This window comes from Typopeltis vanoorti, chromosome 11, assembly GCF_054136105.1.
Source record: "Typopeltis vanoorti isolate ZY-2024b chromosome 11, IOZ_Tvanoo_1.0, whole genome shotgun sequence".
NCBI classification, from domain to species: domain Eukaryota; kingdom Metazoa; phylum Arthropoda; class Arachnida; order Uropygi; family Thelyphonidae; genus Typopeltis; species Typopeltis vanoorti.
In genome coordinates this window covers 15,281,002-15,299,112 of record NC_143559.1, presented here as the reverse complement: position 1 = coordinate 15,299,112, position 18,111 = coordinate 15,281,002, and the positions used below count along the sequence as shown (strand labels likewise).

The following is an 18,111-nucleotide window of genomic DNA, read 5'->3' as shown; positions in this document are numbered from 1 at the left end:
TTAACGAAATAAAATATTTGTTGTGTTGATAGCTCTTGATGTTAATAAGGAGATCGGATTAAATTAATACGTTTTTGAATAGGTTTGGCATTTTTCTCTTAGTATCGTACACATTTATCATAGTCAGCGGGCTATGCAATACAATTTTGATCAACTCCTTTCAGTCTGCCTTTATAAAATGAAGACTGGTGGTATTTTTTCCGGAAAAAGTTGTATCTGAGATAAATGAAAGCCTTTACGGGTAGTAAGTAAGAGAATTATTTTCACTAAATAAATAGAAGAACAATTCAAGAATTCAACTCAATGACTAAGCAAACAGTACACTCCGTGAGTAGAATTAAACATCCACATTTTTTTATGAATCCATCTACGAAACAACTTTGTAAATTTATTAGATTCCTAGACCACACAAGTATTTCAGCCACTTCAGGCCTCCAGTAAGCATGATTGTGGTCTCACATTGGTAAACGAAAATCGCCTATCGCCAAACAACTTTCTAACATTTGGGCTGCACTGAGAATTACAGCCAGTGATACGGACAGTAGATGTCATTCACGCTGCCAAATAAACGAACGACACACGATATTACGTATCTTAACCTTATTATGTCAGTGTTATTTAACCGAGAAGTTGCACCTGCTTAAAGTATTATACTTCCTAAGGGGGGGGGGGGGGGCTGCATGTAATACGGAAACTGACAGTATAATTAAATGATACACGCTAATTGATATAATAATAAAAGACGGGGGGACAAACCAAAGTGTGACAGATCTGTTAACTCTCTAAAATGATGCTTAATCAGATATTAAACAGGTTTAATGCCATTCATTGACATTAACGGACAACAACGGTGGAAGAAGTGTCTACCAATTTTGCGTGATTTAAACGTGATTATAAAGAAAGAACTAATTACAAATGGAAATATATTCAAATAATTTAAATTCGTGAAAAATCATTTCTTCAAAAGTTCTATCATTTTTTAATAAATTTTTTACTTGTCAAAGTCACACTGAAACTTAAACTAAACAACAGCTGATGACCCCAGGGACTTTTAGATCACCATTTGTAATAAGAGAGACGTTCTGGAATGATTACAAGACTTAACTTTAAGAGTATTGTGGATATATTAGATTGATAAAAAAAGAGACGAATGGAGCCAGGAATTACTTCGCTCCAGATTGAAAGTATAACTTTGTCTCCTAGGAAATATGTATAAAATGATAGCGGAAAATTAATCTGCTGTCACGATGCACTTCACAGTTGTTGATGAAAAAACCTCGCCATTCCGAAACTGTCTCTACCCTATTTAATTTAAAGCTGATGTTCGATCTCGAAAAGTTTGCATATAAATGCAGGTTTTCGGAGCCGTAGAACTAAATTCACCGCGAATGACTAGTGCCAAATGAAGGGCTTGGAGCATCACGTTTTTTAGTTTAGAGTTCTGTCTCTGGGGAGGAGGAGGAAAGAAGAAAACGCTGTTATCAATTTCTCCGCTATCCGACTAAGAAGAAATTTTCATGACAGACTGTATTTCGTTCACGGATTACAATGGAAATTCTTACCCAGTGACAGCTTACTGTAATCGCTGAAATGTCAGTGTAATTTAATGCCTTTATCGAGGATTTCCATCTATGCGTATCTCAATATACCTTGCACGAATAAAAAAATTTTAAAATTGGTCCCAAGAATAATCATAGTAAAGTAAAAGACAAGATCGCTATCCTAGAACGAACTCATAAACATGGCTTTGGGGTCTATTTTTAGTGATAACCTCCCCACAAAAGCTTAAAAAACTAAAACACATTTATTGCCGTGCGTGGTCTGAGAATAGATAATCCTGGAATTCAGCTGTATACAGAGATCAAGCTTCGTACTTTTTTAAGCCACTTCAGGCATCCAGTAAGCAGACTGGTATCAGACCATCTGATGAAAATCAAACCAATCACAAACGACCATGCCACAGTTAGATTCGAATCTTACACCTTACTAGCTGTAAAGTAAAGAATCTATTTGCTCTGCCACTGAAACTGGCATGGGAAAAAAAAAGTTTAAATAAGTAACTATTCTTGAAACTATTTTCATGTAATCTTGAAGTTCACTTAAATCTAAAATATTATGACGTTCTACAATTTTAAACAGGATAAGGATCATATCTATGATCTGTTATGCTATTAGAATGCATGTGTTTAAGGATCAGTTTACCTGTTTTGAGGAAGAAAGATGTCTGCTATCTCCATGCAGAACCAAGTAGCGTAAAAGGACTAGAAAATTTCTACCGTCGAGCACGGAATTTGAATCCAGATCTCTTAACTTTAAAAAGAGACAATTCATCCACGGATTTGTGTTGTACAAAGTGTCCTCGTGAAATGAATGATGAGAAACCCCGAGCGGGTTATTAAAAAAAGCCATCACAGTCATGTATGCTAATATGAGGAGAAATTTCAGTCCGCAGGATGGGAAATTACAATTCAGTGTTAAATTCGCTCTTCACTATACTGGTGTTAATGAAGAAATGGGTGCGTCATATTTGTGTTAACGACATGATTCTGTAGAACTTCTGTTTACAGGCGTGGTACTACTGTGTTTTAAGAAACAATTTCTTCACACGTTTGTATCTTTTTCCTGTGGTATAACTCCGTGAATAATTCTTGGCATTCGAGGCCTCTACAAGATAATAGAGCGTGTATTTTTCAGTCTTCATGACCACCGTGAACACAGAGGCCACTGTACGGGATGGGCACAATGTCTACACTTTGTTCCTTTAAATAACTCAGAACAAGGGAGGAACGGTAACCGCCCTGAATGTGGCAAGGAAAATGATAGCACACTAGACATGAACACGCCTGGGAGCTACGGCTTTATTTAGAGCCCCTGGAAATCCTGAAAGTCGTATGTTATAGCGGTGTCAAAACTGGGAGTCTGAGTAATGCCATACTAACCTTGCTGCTATATCAAACTCAACGCCATCATACACGATCCCTGCAGAAATAAGTATCCCCGGAGGATATAACAACAACAAAAAAGGGACGGACGCGAGTCGTACGACAACATGGCAAGAATGTCCGACTTAGTATTTGCTACTACACTGCTTAGTTTCCTGCAATGCTAACTCCCAAAGTATCATTGGAGCACTCCTAACTCACTGGCATAATCAATTTTTATCATCTCTTCCTTCACTCTGGTCAATTTAATTTTTCTGATGATTAATCGTGATTTCCAAAGAATAATTAGTACTCCTCGCTTCACAGTTTTAAACTTAAAACATTGCTGCATCATTACAACTTGATTAGGTTTTCTGCATTCAGATAAACACAATTCTTTGATCTCAGCAAAGATCTTAATGGGTTTTAAGCAAATTAAAATATGCAATAAAAAATTTCACTCTGTATTCAGTCAGTCACTCTTTTTTCAAGCCAGATAGCATAATATTCGATCTCATAGAATATAAGAAAGAAAAGAAAAAATATCAAATACCACCAGCCTTCGGTAATTTTGATTTTTTTCCCCCAGAAGTAAACGAACATTTCTATGCATTCATAGTGTTCTGTAATAATAAACCTAGAAAAGAGAGGATGAAATAGAAAGTCATTTTAAGAATATTTTAATCCTCTCACAAAAAAAAAAAAAAAAAAAGTGTTTTCGCAACAAATCCTCATCTTTCATTCGTTAGCATTATATCGCATTGTAGTGATTATAAACAGGTACTTCTTATATCTTAAAATTATTCAAGATGATAATTTAACCAATTCAACCAGAGAAAATGTAGTTTTTAGAAGTTGGCTGGAAGAGTTGCTTAAACGGAAGTTTGACCCATAAAATCCGAAGTCTCAAGACGAGAGGAAGTTCCACTTGAAGCGTGCTCACCCGTAGCCTCTCTAACTCTCCGGAGGTAGTGGGAGTTCCAGGAACCTGACAAAAGGCACATTGCTCTACAAAAAAACAAAGACAAAAAAAAAAAAAAAAAATCAGGGTCGTGTGTATGTGGTAGAGTTCGGGTTTGCACGCGACGTGAATGGCTGTTGTCGCACTAGAGGAAAAATTATTTTTACTGGATATCTGCGGGGTGGAGAACTGCACGTGACCGCTGTGGCAACATGCACATTAGAAGTACCGGAGAAAAGGCGTGGGAGAATGCTATCTCAATGGAGAACACCACCCATTTCTACTGGATGTGAGGTCGTTAAAAAAGAAAGGGGTGGGTGGGTGGTACAATACAAAGTACTTCCCTGGACAGTAATGAAAGTTTTGATGCTAAAGGTCGCTATTTGCTTCTTATCCATTAACACCACTGGCGAGGTCCTCAGAAGAAAAATGTTTCAGAACAAAGGTGCCTCTGAATAATAGAAAGACAGAGCTAAGAAATCGGCCGAAAGAAAAAAAAAAAAAAGTAAACAAAAGCGTTATTCTAATATAATACCAATTGCTAACTCAATGTAGTATTTCCAAAAATAACTTTAGGATAAAAAAACATCTGACAAGGGGATAGTGGAGTGCTACTTTATAAAGGACAACTGGGCTTATGAAAATTAATATCGCTCCTTAAAAGACTGGAAAGGCTAAAGACTGAACTATTATATATCCGAAATAATAGTTACGAACCCGAGAATTAGCAGAAATATCTAGCGGGGGGGGGGGGGATTCAGCTTTCATAACAGCATTCATTTAAAAGAAAGTAACACAAATAATTATAGTCCAAATTTATTAATTTACATTATTAATATCAATATCTTTGTGAATGTGCATTAATCGGCGAATCTCTTGAGTCGTATACCAGATGGTAGTAAGAATTCCAGATACTTATATATAACGGAATGAATATTATAATAAGAAATATTTTTGAATTTTGGGATGATCCCGAAGAGGAGTTTTCCCCTAAAAAAAATAAGATTCATGGTTTTATAGCAAATTAGTCCGCTTGTGATAATTTTTGTTAACCAAGTATTAAAGAAAAGACCAAGATTAAGAGGTATCATACACGAAAAATTTAAAGAGAAATATTTAAATAAAAATAATAATTTATATTTATTCTATTGTCGGCAGGATTCATAAAGAGGAAAGGGGAGGAGTTGTTTATGCGCGATTAATCGTCCGTAATATTGCAACGCATCTGCACCGCTTCCTCTTTTAATGCGCCATGCAGATCTTTTCCATTTGACCAGTCCAGCAAAACTGAAAGAGTGAGAAAGTCCTAAGCAATCTGCCGACTCCAGCAACAATTCTGGAGCTCATAAGTCCGACTTTTAGGTCACAGTCCAGTTATGCAACTTTTTATATATAGTATGCAGCTTTTTATATATAGTAATTTTTGTAGTCGACACTCTGTGGCATATTTTTTGTTTTCGTCATTAATATACACAACAAACACGGGGATTCATATACATAATGCCACCTGCGTTTCCGCTCACTTTGACACTGGATTTTCATGACTCGCGAAAAAGTCCGGGACGATGGTGGCAGCGTGAAAGTTCGGAAAACGTTGACGTCAAAGAAGTTTAGGAACGCAGTTCAGGAAGCCACAGTCCACTTGAGCAATGTTACTCGCCCACTTACGTTCACCTTTCTTCGGAATTGTTTTGACTGATTCAGGAAATAATGTTAAAGCTCACAGGGGTCAAAGCAGTGCTAGAATGGTTTGAAAAATATGTTACAGACTCTGTACGTGTTCAAAGTTCCCTCAGCGATCAGATTTAAATTCCAGTAAGCGCTTGTGGAATCATAGTGCGAGATGTGTTTAACAAAACTGGTACACCTTGTGGATTCAAAGATGCCTCGACTAATGGGAGTTGCCGTAGCAGCAATAAATGGCCCAAAAGCATGCTCAAATAAATAATTCTGCTAGTAACAGAAACGTCTGACATCGCAGTTTTGTGGATGCTTAATACTGTGGTGAGTTCATGCAATTATCATTGCATCTGTTTCTTGGAGTACTCGCTCGAGGTTGCATTTCGAGATAATAACTGCTATCATGCTTCTAATTAAAGGCCATCGTGATAGTTAATGTTGTCCAGCTGATGTAAAACTTCACTTATCATTAACCTGCAATTTTCTTAACCAGTATTCCATAGTCGAATATTTTAATATGGTCACCTTTACTAGAAATGGTTAATGAGTATCTCAACTTCTGTGTATAATGGTTTTAAAGCTGTTACAAATCCCTACATGGGAATACCTGGGAAAAAAAATGTTACACAGCAGCTACAAAAATTATATATATATCAAGCAGTACTATTTGTAGAAGTTTCTTTCTTTCTCTAGGTACAGATTAAAAAAATTTGTTTAAGTGCTCTGAATCATTAAATACATAGTTTGTTTGTTTTTTTAATTCAAATAACAGTCAATAGCAGTACCTTTTTGGGGGGGACGACACGCAACGATGGCGTACAGGCACCATTAACAGAGAAGTGCGACATATGGATGCGGTACATTTCGCAATTTTTAATATTCAGTAATTTTTACACTTTTACCCTTATGTAAATAAGCTATTTAATTAAATTTATATTTTCACTACATCTATTGTTAAAATATCTGCTATGTAAAACTTTATTTGTTATATAAAATTTTAATATAAAATTATCGCATACATTTTACTTATTTTTTTATATACTTGAACAATAAATTTATGCTTAATAAACTGCGTATTATATACTTAATTTATTGTTCTTATCCCCAAACATTACTACACTGAAGTAAAAATATCATTATTTTATTTCTTTTCATATCATTTTATTTAAAAAATTTTCCTGTTAGCAAAGAATGAGTACCGGCGCCTTGCTTTACAAAAAGCACAGGTGAACAGTAACATAAAATATATAGTCGACACAGAACTATTTATGCTGAGACCAGCTAAGTTACTGATAAAATGCAACAGTGGAGCTTACCGGTTTTAAGAACAGAATATATGTAGATACAGGTCGATGTTTTCTACGAATCATAAAATCTTAACCTCTGCATACAGAACTACATAACCCAACTACAACAAAGGAGATTGATTACCCTCCAAAACAGGTTTACAAAAACTCCATAGGAAACAGAAAGAGAGAGAGAGAGAGAGAGAGATTCCTGATTTCTAATAATAAATAGAAAGAAACTACCATTCATAAATGCACTAATTAACAGAAATGCAGCTGGAAAGTTAGAGCATGTCGTTTAGACAATAAAAAATAAATAACCGTCAATAACAGAGAAGCAAATCCAAGAAAAATTCTCGGTGCTCAACAATGCCATAAGTGGTAAAGCCCATATGATCCAAAAATAAATAAATAAAAAGTAGCGAATCTCCTATTTTTTATTTATTTATATATTTAAGAAATCCTTCTTACATCTATGGAATTTCCCAGTTTTTAAGTCATCATAAGAAACAATGTGAAATCAGGCAAAGAACTTGCCTATGCGCGCACACACACGTGTGTGTTTGGGGGGGGGGGGGTTATTGGGTAGATGTTAGCAACCGGACTTCCGAATAGCAGACGGTAAGAGAGAGGGAAAGATAATGATAAGAAGGATCTGCAAATAAGAAAATGAACATGGAGGTGGTCAGATCGATCTATCTTTCGTGACGTTCAGAAAAATAAACAACTGTTTTTTTTCAAACAGAGAGTGCTTCTTGTCATTTCAAACCAACCATTTCAGCGAAAAATATCACTACTCGATTAGCACTGAAAAAATTCATTCGGCGCTCGGATAATCAGCGAGATCAACACTGACTGAAAGTACGTCGCAATCTTTACGAATACTGAGCACAGTATAATTTATGTTGAAACGGAGGGCGGTGATTTTAACATGTGTATATCACTATATGAAAGGAGCATTATATCAAAATAGATTCAAAAATTATAATTCACTAATTTTGGTCAATGAAAATCGCAAATTAGTTTATGTGGTATATCCAAGGTCGCTCGCCTTCAGTGTGTGTGTGTGTGTGTATATATATATATATATATATATATATATATATATATATATATATATATATAAACCTCTGCGGCTATGCCAGTATCCACAATTCTTTTTCTAGCTCATAAACATTTCGAAACAAATCATACATACCCGGAAAAAAACTGTCCTCTACCCACACGCGGCACCGATGTGCTATAATCCTTGTAATCGTTCGTGTGTATATATAAAAAGAAATAGATAAAAGTAAAAAATAAAGTATCAAGAATATATTTGACAATGAGAAAGTGGTTTCAGGTTGAAAATACATAATAACGTCAACTGCTATACAGTATCAAATACAGATTCAACCGTTTCTTCTACCCCATCCCCACCTTTTAATGTGTCCCTCACCGATACTGATTCGTTATAACGCAGCATAAAATATTCCTTTGGATCAGTTTAATTATCGAAAAGTTTTTTTTTTTCCCCATTAAAAAAAAAAGTATCTTCTTAGGCGCTACTAACCACATCAATCACCTAAATCTGGGGGATCCTCTGGGGTCTCTTCCTACCATCCTGACATCGAACACCTAATTTGCTAACTTTTCCATTGTACTGTTAACTGATTTTGGAGTCTTTCTGTGGCCTATAGCTATTCGAGTACGTTATATTATTACCACACACTGAGCCTCAGAGCTCTCATTGTTTTGTGGTAGTTTCAGCCTCTTCTTCTGATCCTTAGCTTGTTGTGTAGTGCACGAAATGGTCCTGTGCTACAGCAAACGAAGAAATAAAAGCTCATTGCGTATCCAACTAGTTTCAGTTTCACACTCGACCATGTGTTGCATCATTGAAGTGGATGTGGCAAATTCGGCGCCCGAGTGCTGACAACTATGACGCCACTTTGCCGCCTTACTCCCCGAAGAAAACCTCAATGCGTCTGACGTGTCAATCTTACGATCAACGGTTAGCCTTTGACTGTCATCGTAGTTTCTAGTAGATAACACACAAGGCTTTGTGCACTTCCTGCAGTGGGTGGGAAATATTAATGCATCCAATATATGGGGTCACTGTGGACTGCAATAGCGGATCTCATTTAAACATAATGCACTACAAGGACTAAAAATAGGCTTACATAATGTTAAGAAAACACTTGAGAATCATAACTGTGTATATACAGTTGAGAAAGGGATGGATGGCAACATTTTACTCGTGAGATTTGTATTTGAACAGTTAAAGAGTTCAAGGCAGAAGGTTGCCAATTTCATTATTGGAGGATTTGTTTTATTGAGCACAATATTCATATTCTAGGAACTAAACGGAGTATATTAAAAAATGTAATCATTGAGGATTCAAAAATAATTGAAATGTGGAATGAGAGCGGTTGTGAAAATAACGGAAACAACAGTTAGTATCAACAGTTGATAGTAAAGCAGTGACACTGCGGCAGTTAAAAGATCTTGCGGTAGATTTTAATCCCAAATGATTTACAAAGGAGAGAGAAAAAAGGGATTAAGCAACCATAACCGTCCAAGGTATCGATTTCGTAACCATGTCAAGTGGTTAGTTCTACGACTATAACTATACTTTGTATGTAAATTGCGCGTGTTCTCCTAACCAGTTTGCCTGTATGCTGGATAAAAACTCGAGTTTACGCGTTTTTCACTTCAAAAGCGTTCTGACAACCGAACGGTATTGTCAAAACCGAATGAGCTACCCTCCGTAGCTCATTCGGCTCTACATCAAACCATAAAGGAAACTAAAATATTTTTAATTACCCATATATATTTGTAAACCAACATTCACATTAAGTCCTCCTATCCAAGAAATGACAGATAAAAAACGACAAAGAAGAAAAAAACAACAACAACAACATGAGTCTGCTGTCTTGCAGCAGGAAGGGGAAATCACACTGCTCAAGTTCGCTTCAAATGGCTCTGCCGATTTAAAATTGGGAATTGTCGCTTGTGGGTTTACGCGTTATAACAGGTCCTCGGTTTGAAGTAATTATCCACTTTACTCATTAAGTCGCTCGTTTCTTCGTTCTTGATTTTTTTTTTTTTTTTCGTTCATGTTAAAAGTGCGTCGTTCAGTATGAACTGCAATTATTATAACTAGACTTAAGCGCAATCAATAACTGCTTATATCTGTTTTCCTATTATTCTATTTCTAACCATTTCTACATAGAAATTGGACCGATTAGACCGAGCCAAAGGACGATTTAGTCGAGTATTAATCTGAAACGATGTTAAATCAGTCAGCTACCAAATGATTTATTATTATTGTTTAGATATAACTACTAACAAACTGCTCTTTGCGAATACAGAATACGTTGAACACTGTATAATTATAAGCATTAGCACTACACCTACAAGGTATCCGGCATAATCACACATGAAATTCTAAACTTGGAAAAAAAATACGAAAGAAAAATCAATGCAGGTGTATTTATGTAATTATAGAAAAAAAAATGAACTGTAATAAGTGAGCTGTAATGAGTAAGCCGTGAGCGCTGCGCTGTAGCTATATGGCGATGACCCACATTAATGACATACACCACAGCAGATGAATTCATTTATTAGGCTCAGAGTTTAGTTCAATTTGAACTAATCTAAACCAGCCTAACTAAACTGAACAATGGAGTGGGGAAGGGGTATTTATTAAATGCATCTACCTCATCGGTAGGTGAACCTGGTTGGCCAAGTGGGTAACGCTTCCACTCTCCAATCATAAAGTTGTGGATTAGCATCCCACTGGGGACACAGTTTTTTTTTTTTTTTTTTAATAGCAAATGAACTGGAAGACTGAAGTGGCTTGAAAAAGTTCCATGTTTCTGGAGTGGAGTTTCTTTACAGATTATTTAACTCCTCGATAATCCACTACTAATACCATTATTCATATTAATGTGCTGTATAGGTTTACAGCCTATAGTAGTTGGGATTTACATAAAAATAAAAAAAAAGACAAACTGTTAAGTGTGAGGTAAGAAAATCTAATTTATTGATTAGAATTGCAGAAAATAACAAGTGTAACTGAGGTAAATATATATCAGTCATCGTGCATTCTTTTCTGATGACTGATTTTTAATAAGGAAAGAATGAATAATTCATAAGCAATGAAATTGTCTAATTCACTCTAATTACGCATGAAGAGCAGGTGTGCATCAATGTCATTACAATGTTAGGATTAGCTTTTTCTTCCGAAATGGCATGGCATCAACCCTGAAAACGAACCTACATACAATATATGTTGCATTGTAAGCTATGATTAATTTGGCATAATATAAACTAAGTACTTCTTTTGAGTCAGTACAGAAGTTATTAAATCTGAATTATGCTTTTCATTTCATTCTAGAAGTTATTTTCTTAATCTTTGAGGGGAAAAAAAATTTAGTGTTCCATTTTTTTCAAATGTAAAATTCCGAAAGCACACCAAGCGATGTCTCCTAATATAGAAAAATAAAAGTTGACAACCTCGTGTGAGCATTCTGCTCTAAATTAATATGGCGCATGAATGTTCCAATTCAGAACTTTTAAGCGCAAAAGACCTCATTTCCACAGCACCAGTTTCACCTGATATCATCAAGAGTCCCTATTCAATATTCGCTTAACAAATTTCGTTGTATAAGAAAACGTATGTCATCACTTCTGTTTTAAGAGTGATTTCTTGAAGAGTTTGATAAGCACTACAAGGTCGTTAATTAACAAAAGTACCTTGTATTTCTTACCGAGTAAATCATTTGTAAGAGCAGTTTTCTTCTCCGAAAATTTCAAATAATTTATCTTTAGGTCTGAAATTCTATCTTACCTAAGGCAGTATTTATGTTTTGCTAATGTAACCGTACGAGTGGACAGAAATCAGAGAGGTTGAAAGTCTATATTTACCAGTGTCCAAGGTCAGTAACGTCAGACGTCTAACATATCAGAGCAGGGCAGGCGCACCATCGTGCTGCTAGACAGTTACATGTCTAGATTTACATAACTTGGAAGGAAATTTAGGTTTATCTTATTTCTCAGGAAGAACGCTCAATCTTTTTGTTGTTACGAACTTATTTATCCACAATTCCCCATTCTTCATATAAGATGACCAATCATGTGTTCAGAAATTTGTTTTCTTCGTCGATAGGAATGTTTTAAAAAGACGTGTTTTTTTTTTTCTTTCTTTCCATTTAGCATGACGTATCAGTCGAAGGCTTTTGTAGAGCCTCGAAAACCTGTTATAACAGGGACAGCGCGAAGTAATGTCCAAATAACTTAATTTATTAATCATTTTAATCAGTAGTACTGTTGATTATGTATCAGCACTTTAATTATTTACTATTATTAATACTGCTGAATAAAGTCACTTAATATTAACAATTTATTAATTTCATGAACCAAACGTATTACCTGTGAAAATATCTGAAGGAAAAGAGTGCAAAGAAAATATTCTTAATACGGGAGAGAGGGAATTTAAGCTAGTGTGCAAACTCAATGTATAATATTTCATTAAGGTTCAGATAACATTCATTCAGTTTTAGCTTCAAACATTAGAATCTTTATATGTCCGTTGTACGGACTGCTGGGTGTAAAGTCTGCCCAATAAACTGAACAGAATTAACCATTTTTGAAGATCGTGGAAGAATCATTCCACACATATTTTAAACTCAAACTTCAAAATTGGTTTGTTCTTTTTTGATGTTTTTCTTCAAACTTCAGCCTTCTAGCCGTAGATAAGAAATATTTCAAGAGTAGACACTTGTAAGTGTTGTTTCACTGTTGGTATATGTCATTACTAATCCGAAACGAAAATGGGTATCAAACAGGTCTGTACAGTGAAACGACTATTGTAATTTTTCCTTTTTTTTTTAAATCATTCTCATACACGAAAGGTCATAGAATCTCTCATATTTTAAGTTGCAAAAATTGTGAACACAGCATGCAATTTTTGGCAATACACTGATTCCTTGTCCTAGAGACTGGAGTGCGGGGGGAAGGAAGACGAATGAAAGACCAGGAAGAAATTGTATGATTGTGGTTTGATGAGTTTTGAGTCAGACGGTAAATAAAATGGACCGTAAATACAATGAATTCTTTTTCCTTATTTTTCAATTGAATTACTTTTGTTTTAGATTAAGCTAAGGTTCAGATAACATTAATTCAGTTTTAGCTTCAAACATTAGAATCTTTATTTTATTTTTTATTTTTTTTTTAATTTTACCTTTTTTGATTTTACTAAGTTCGCCTGACGTGGCTCGTAATTTGATTGCTGCCTAGAACTCATCAAGTCAGTTTTGTCGGAATGTGATAACTGTCTTGAAGTATAACAACAAGATATTAAAAGAAAAATATCTCTGCATACTTATATACTACATAAACTGCGTGGTAATTTCGCAGAAAGGTTTCTTAAAAATATCCTGAAAGCCACACCGAATACAAAAGAATGTCGCTTTCTTGGTATTCGCGACTATATATGATACAATAGAGCAGAGTGGTCCTAGCTGAACCGCAAAACAAAAACAACAATACTACTACTAATAATAATTATTATTATGTGACACCTCCACTCCAGGGAGTCCAAAAACTCATCGAGGGAGAGTGTGCCAACAGCATCGAACGATCGATCTCCTCCAACTACTAACCGCGCTGAAACTTGCTTAACTTTTTTCGTGAGCCACATTAGTAGCGGACGCTCTACCAATCTACTAACCTTTGATCTATCTAATACTGACAGCTGTGTTGCAAGTTCATAAAAATAATTTCTAAAATTTGTGATTAACGGAGACTTATTTCCTTGATAATGGATCAATGTAACTTCTTATTACAGCCTTAACAAAAAAAAAAAAAAAGGAAATGAGCTGCAAGTTCATAGTTCAAGCAGTGAATATAGCTTTGGTATTCTTCTATATTGACAGATACCGATCTTCACGTGTACCTATAGCAGAACATGGGATAAATACCAGTATAGTATAAATGAGGTCATTCGTCCTTTGAGGGGATCTAAGAAGGAAAGAACCAATTTTCGAACCTCAACACTGACGAAACTTGAAAGATTAGCAATACGAAATTATTAGGAATCACGAAATTTATCCCTTCAGCACGGTGTATCTAATTATTCACAGATTTATGCATAAAACTGTCACTTGATAAAACTTGTCATTAGACATTAATGTCGTTCTAATCAATTTGAATTATTTTATTTTAAGAATGGAATTTGTGAAATGCAAGGTGTGTGCACGATTAAGCAGAGGCCTTATGGCGATTGATTTCTGGCATACAAGATGATGTGAAGATCCCTGGAACCATGGCAAAAATCTGCCCGAAAAGGTAGAACTGTAGGCGGCAATTTAGTTGATTGTTTAAAAGGTTAAATTAAAGTTAAGAGATTTACGGAGGGGCTACAGTGGTTTGATTTAATTTAATTTTTGATTTGATTTAAGCAAACTACTCCTGGGATGAACAAAATTAAGGTCTTGTAGATATTTGTAATTATTTCCTGGAACCAACTCAATTCGCAAGCCCTGTACCACTTATACTAAGGCAGCAAGGTCTTTCCTCCAACGAAACAGGCAAACTAGACAGAACAACACATTTAATACATTGGCCTCAGTTGTTAGGCTGTAATTAAAAGCAACCACAAGAAAATTGTGTCATGAAAGACAAAGATCGATGTTAAGAGCAAAATTGTTCAAATTTTTCCATATAGCACTTTGCGAGAGTCCGAACAATGGAATAATTCACTGAAATGCTTCACAACCGGGCGATAAAAACGGACCGCCACCTATTAAATACATACACAATCATGATACTGAAAAATTAGCAGTTATATCCTGTCGGTTGACGAAGAGATGCTATTTACCAGATAGACAAACTTACGAATTTTGTATTTTCAAAATGGATTTTAGTATGAACTATCATATCAGTATCATGAAAATTCATCGCATAAACCATTCAAATCCTGTACCAGATCACAGATACGATTAAGAATTTCTTTCCCCACCGCCTGTTCAACAAAGAAAGAATTTTTACTACATACTTGCAAATAGCATTTTTATATATATATATAATTCCGGATTCGAAAGACTCTAAACCTGCAAAACATTAGGACTATACGTGAGCAACACGGTTAGATTAACCCAGAATGCTGTTCTAGAAAACCTGAAAACTATTTCAGACCTCCAATAAACAGGATGGCGTTGGTGGCCTGAAAATAAAATCATCTGCACCTGAAATACACAAGCCTCCGTGTCACAGTGGGATTTGAATCTACACGAAGTAGTACAGTAGAAAATCTATCCAACTGACCAACCAGGAAGGTTAGCACGCAGCCTTTTCATTTAATATCCTTCCCAAGCGGTCGAAATGTAACCTTCCATTGGGAAGACGTGGATTCGAATCCCGTCTAGTACACGATGAATTATAAGGGCTTTTCAACTGAAGATAAGTTATCCGATGTCACACGATGGCTGAGTTCCTCCTCAAGAAAACCAGAGTTTTTCATTCCTCAAATAAGGCAAACCGGTCGGAGAACACACGTAATTAACATTTACAGCAACCACATAGCTTCACTTGCAGCGCCTGTGATTCCGATCACCAACTTAAGTAATATCAGGTATTTATTACTATTTAAATATTGTCACAGAATTGGACAATTTTTTTGTACAATATTCAAGCAAGGAACAGTCATCTTAAGAAGTCGAACTGAAATGTACTACAAGAAATCAGAAGAAACAACAACAACAGCAAAAAAAAATAATAATAATGATAATAATAAATAAATAATAATAAAAGAAACGTGAAAACATGCATTTATAGCTACAGAAGAATCCTTCTACTTTCCGGAAGTCGGTCTACAGAGACAACGTGGCCACTCACACAAAGGAATGCGAGTCACCGCCACCGAATGTGTGTACAGTATATATATATATATATATATATATATATATATATACACACACACACACACACACACACACACACACACACACACACACGAGTATATCGACGCCATATGGACATAATCTTGTTACTTGAAGTATTATTCCAATCACGTAATTTGTTCCACAGGATATAATAATAGTTAGTCGTAACCAATAATAAACATATCAGACTAGTAAGAATAGCTAGCGTTAAGATATTAAAAAAAAAAGCTGAATAATCAAAAATGCTTAATAATTTTCAGTCAACTATATAATGATCTTCCTAAGATTGGTATAATGCATAGGAATAGTAAAAGCAAAGACTTTTCTAATCATTCTCACACTTCCTTCAACATATGACAAAAGCAACAGTTAGCCAACTATTAATTGCCAACGAAAGAGGACAATGAACTGATTTTTTTTTTTTTTTACATTAATGGTATGCTACTATTAACTATTACAAAAAAAAAAAAAGACACCTTACCAAAGAAGTCTTCCCACTTTAATGAGTCATCGGAATCGCAATCTTGACTAGCGGCAGCATCTTGTCTCATCTGGGACTTATCCATCACTGTGTTGCCTTGACAACATTCCTTAGTCCTGTAGGACAAACTCTGAGTTCGAATCATAGTGCTATTGTTTCAGGGAATCCACCTTCCCTCTTAAGTGTACACAACATTCGGGTGGCGCTGTCCGTCGCTGACCAGTTAAGGTAGGTGCTGAGGAACAGGAGGATATGGTAGTTTGATAGGGTACAGAGTATTAAGTCTCGTGCGTGGGCCGCCATCAATGAGTTTCAGTGGTTGACTGAATGGGCGGGGCGAATGCATGGTGTGGAGGCGGTTCGAAGTTCATGGTAACATTCAGCAGGTTACGTGTACATCCCGATACAGAAAGGAAGAAATACCACAGCTGATGTTTCGCTATGTAACGAAAACGGTTACTTTGTGTGTGTGAAGTTACTCCAACACTTGTTCCTTATACAGTGCTGTTTTAGAGGTCATAACCTGCACGGAACACCATTCATCCTCTCTACATCGGGATCTCGATCCGGTAAATTGACTGATGAATAGCGAGGGCTTAAAATATGCACCGTTTGGAGTCGATGAATGCAAAATGGAAATTATTTCAACTCCCGAGGCTATTTTAACAGGGTCAAATCCTTCCAGTTACAGGTGGCGATAAGGCATTCTTCCGCTGCTCCCAATACAGCTAACCAGTGTCATTTTTCTTCCAGGTAGTTGCCTGTGTCTTTTGAAACTGAAGCACTCCGGACGTCCTGCGCTAGCATGTCTCTGGGACAGAACAACCCCGACTTTCAGGACACGGTGTGTCAGACGGCAGCTGTTGCACCGCAGCAGTAGAACGGCGCCACCATCGACCACTAAATAGAAAGACAGAGAGAGAGAGAGAGAGAGAGACTGAAAAAAAGAAAGAAAAAAAGACGATAGGTTAGCTGGGTAGAACTGTCGGTCGGACGGAGTAGTTTGCCCAGGGCCATGTATCCAACATCAGTGGTCTACTACACAGCGGCCGGTTGGCGCCCAGCGAAGAGATAATCGACTAGTCCAAGTCACAGTGATGGGGGAGAAGGGGGTGGTGACGTGTTTTAGAGGCCAGTAGTGAAATGCTTGGCTCGCATTCGGCGGCAACTTCAAGGCGTGTGCGCCGAACACATTCTCGCAGACAAAAGGAGTCGCTATCTTGTTTAAATGTAGAATTAGTTTCACTCTTTTTTTTTTTTTTCAAGAGAAAAACTAAGGACCAAATTACTTAGTTAAAAAATTCCTCATTTTAGGGGAAAAAATTTCCCAGTGTGAAATGTTTAAGTTTGCTGCAAATAAGACGCAGACTGGTCATGACTTAGCAAACAGTCCTCGTCACTCGACGGCGAAAAACTTTTTTTCCACACACACAAATGGATAGAAAGAACAAATGAGAGACTCGTTTATTCCACATATGCGTTTTAATGTGGCAATTCCTAAGATTTTAATAGGATTAGATACACACTGGATACGCATTCTGGCATTTAAGTACGTAAATTGTGAGTTACCGAAATGTACTTCTATTGCAGAACAATAGCAAACATTCAGTCAGTGCTCATATTTGACTTATTTCAAATATACTGATGGATCGTAAGATAATAAATAAAGAACTGCAGCGTTTGGCCTGCTTTACAAAATTTTTATCTTTACTTGAAAAAAAAAAATTATTATGACAGCATTGTGGGAATTTATCGAATTTATTCGTGAAAACAAATAAAATAATTTAAAAAACCGGTTCCTTATAATATTTTTCTATTTGTTCTACTTCATATGAAATTTATCTTTATGGTTACA

At 36.0% G+C, this 18,111-nt stretch overlaps 1 protein-coding gene across 1 annotated transcript in view; it reads right to left on the bottom strand.

Moving 5' to 3' along the window:
• Positions 1 to 17,110, bottom strand: part of LOC150101321 (uncharacterized) — a 338,470-nt gene extending 321,360 nt beyond the window's left edge. Inside the window, exon 1 of the mRNA XM_090400766.1 lies at positions 16,257 to 17,110. Within this exon, the coding sequence (XP_090256892.1) occupies positions 16,257 to 16,401 (145 nt within the window). The 5' untranslated portion in view covers positions 16,402 to 17,110. The remainder of the gene's footprint in view (positions 1 to 16,256) is intronic.
• Between the last annotated feature and the right edge of the window lie 1,001 nt (positions 17,111 to 18,111).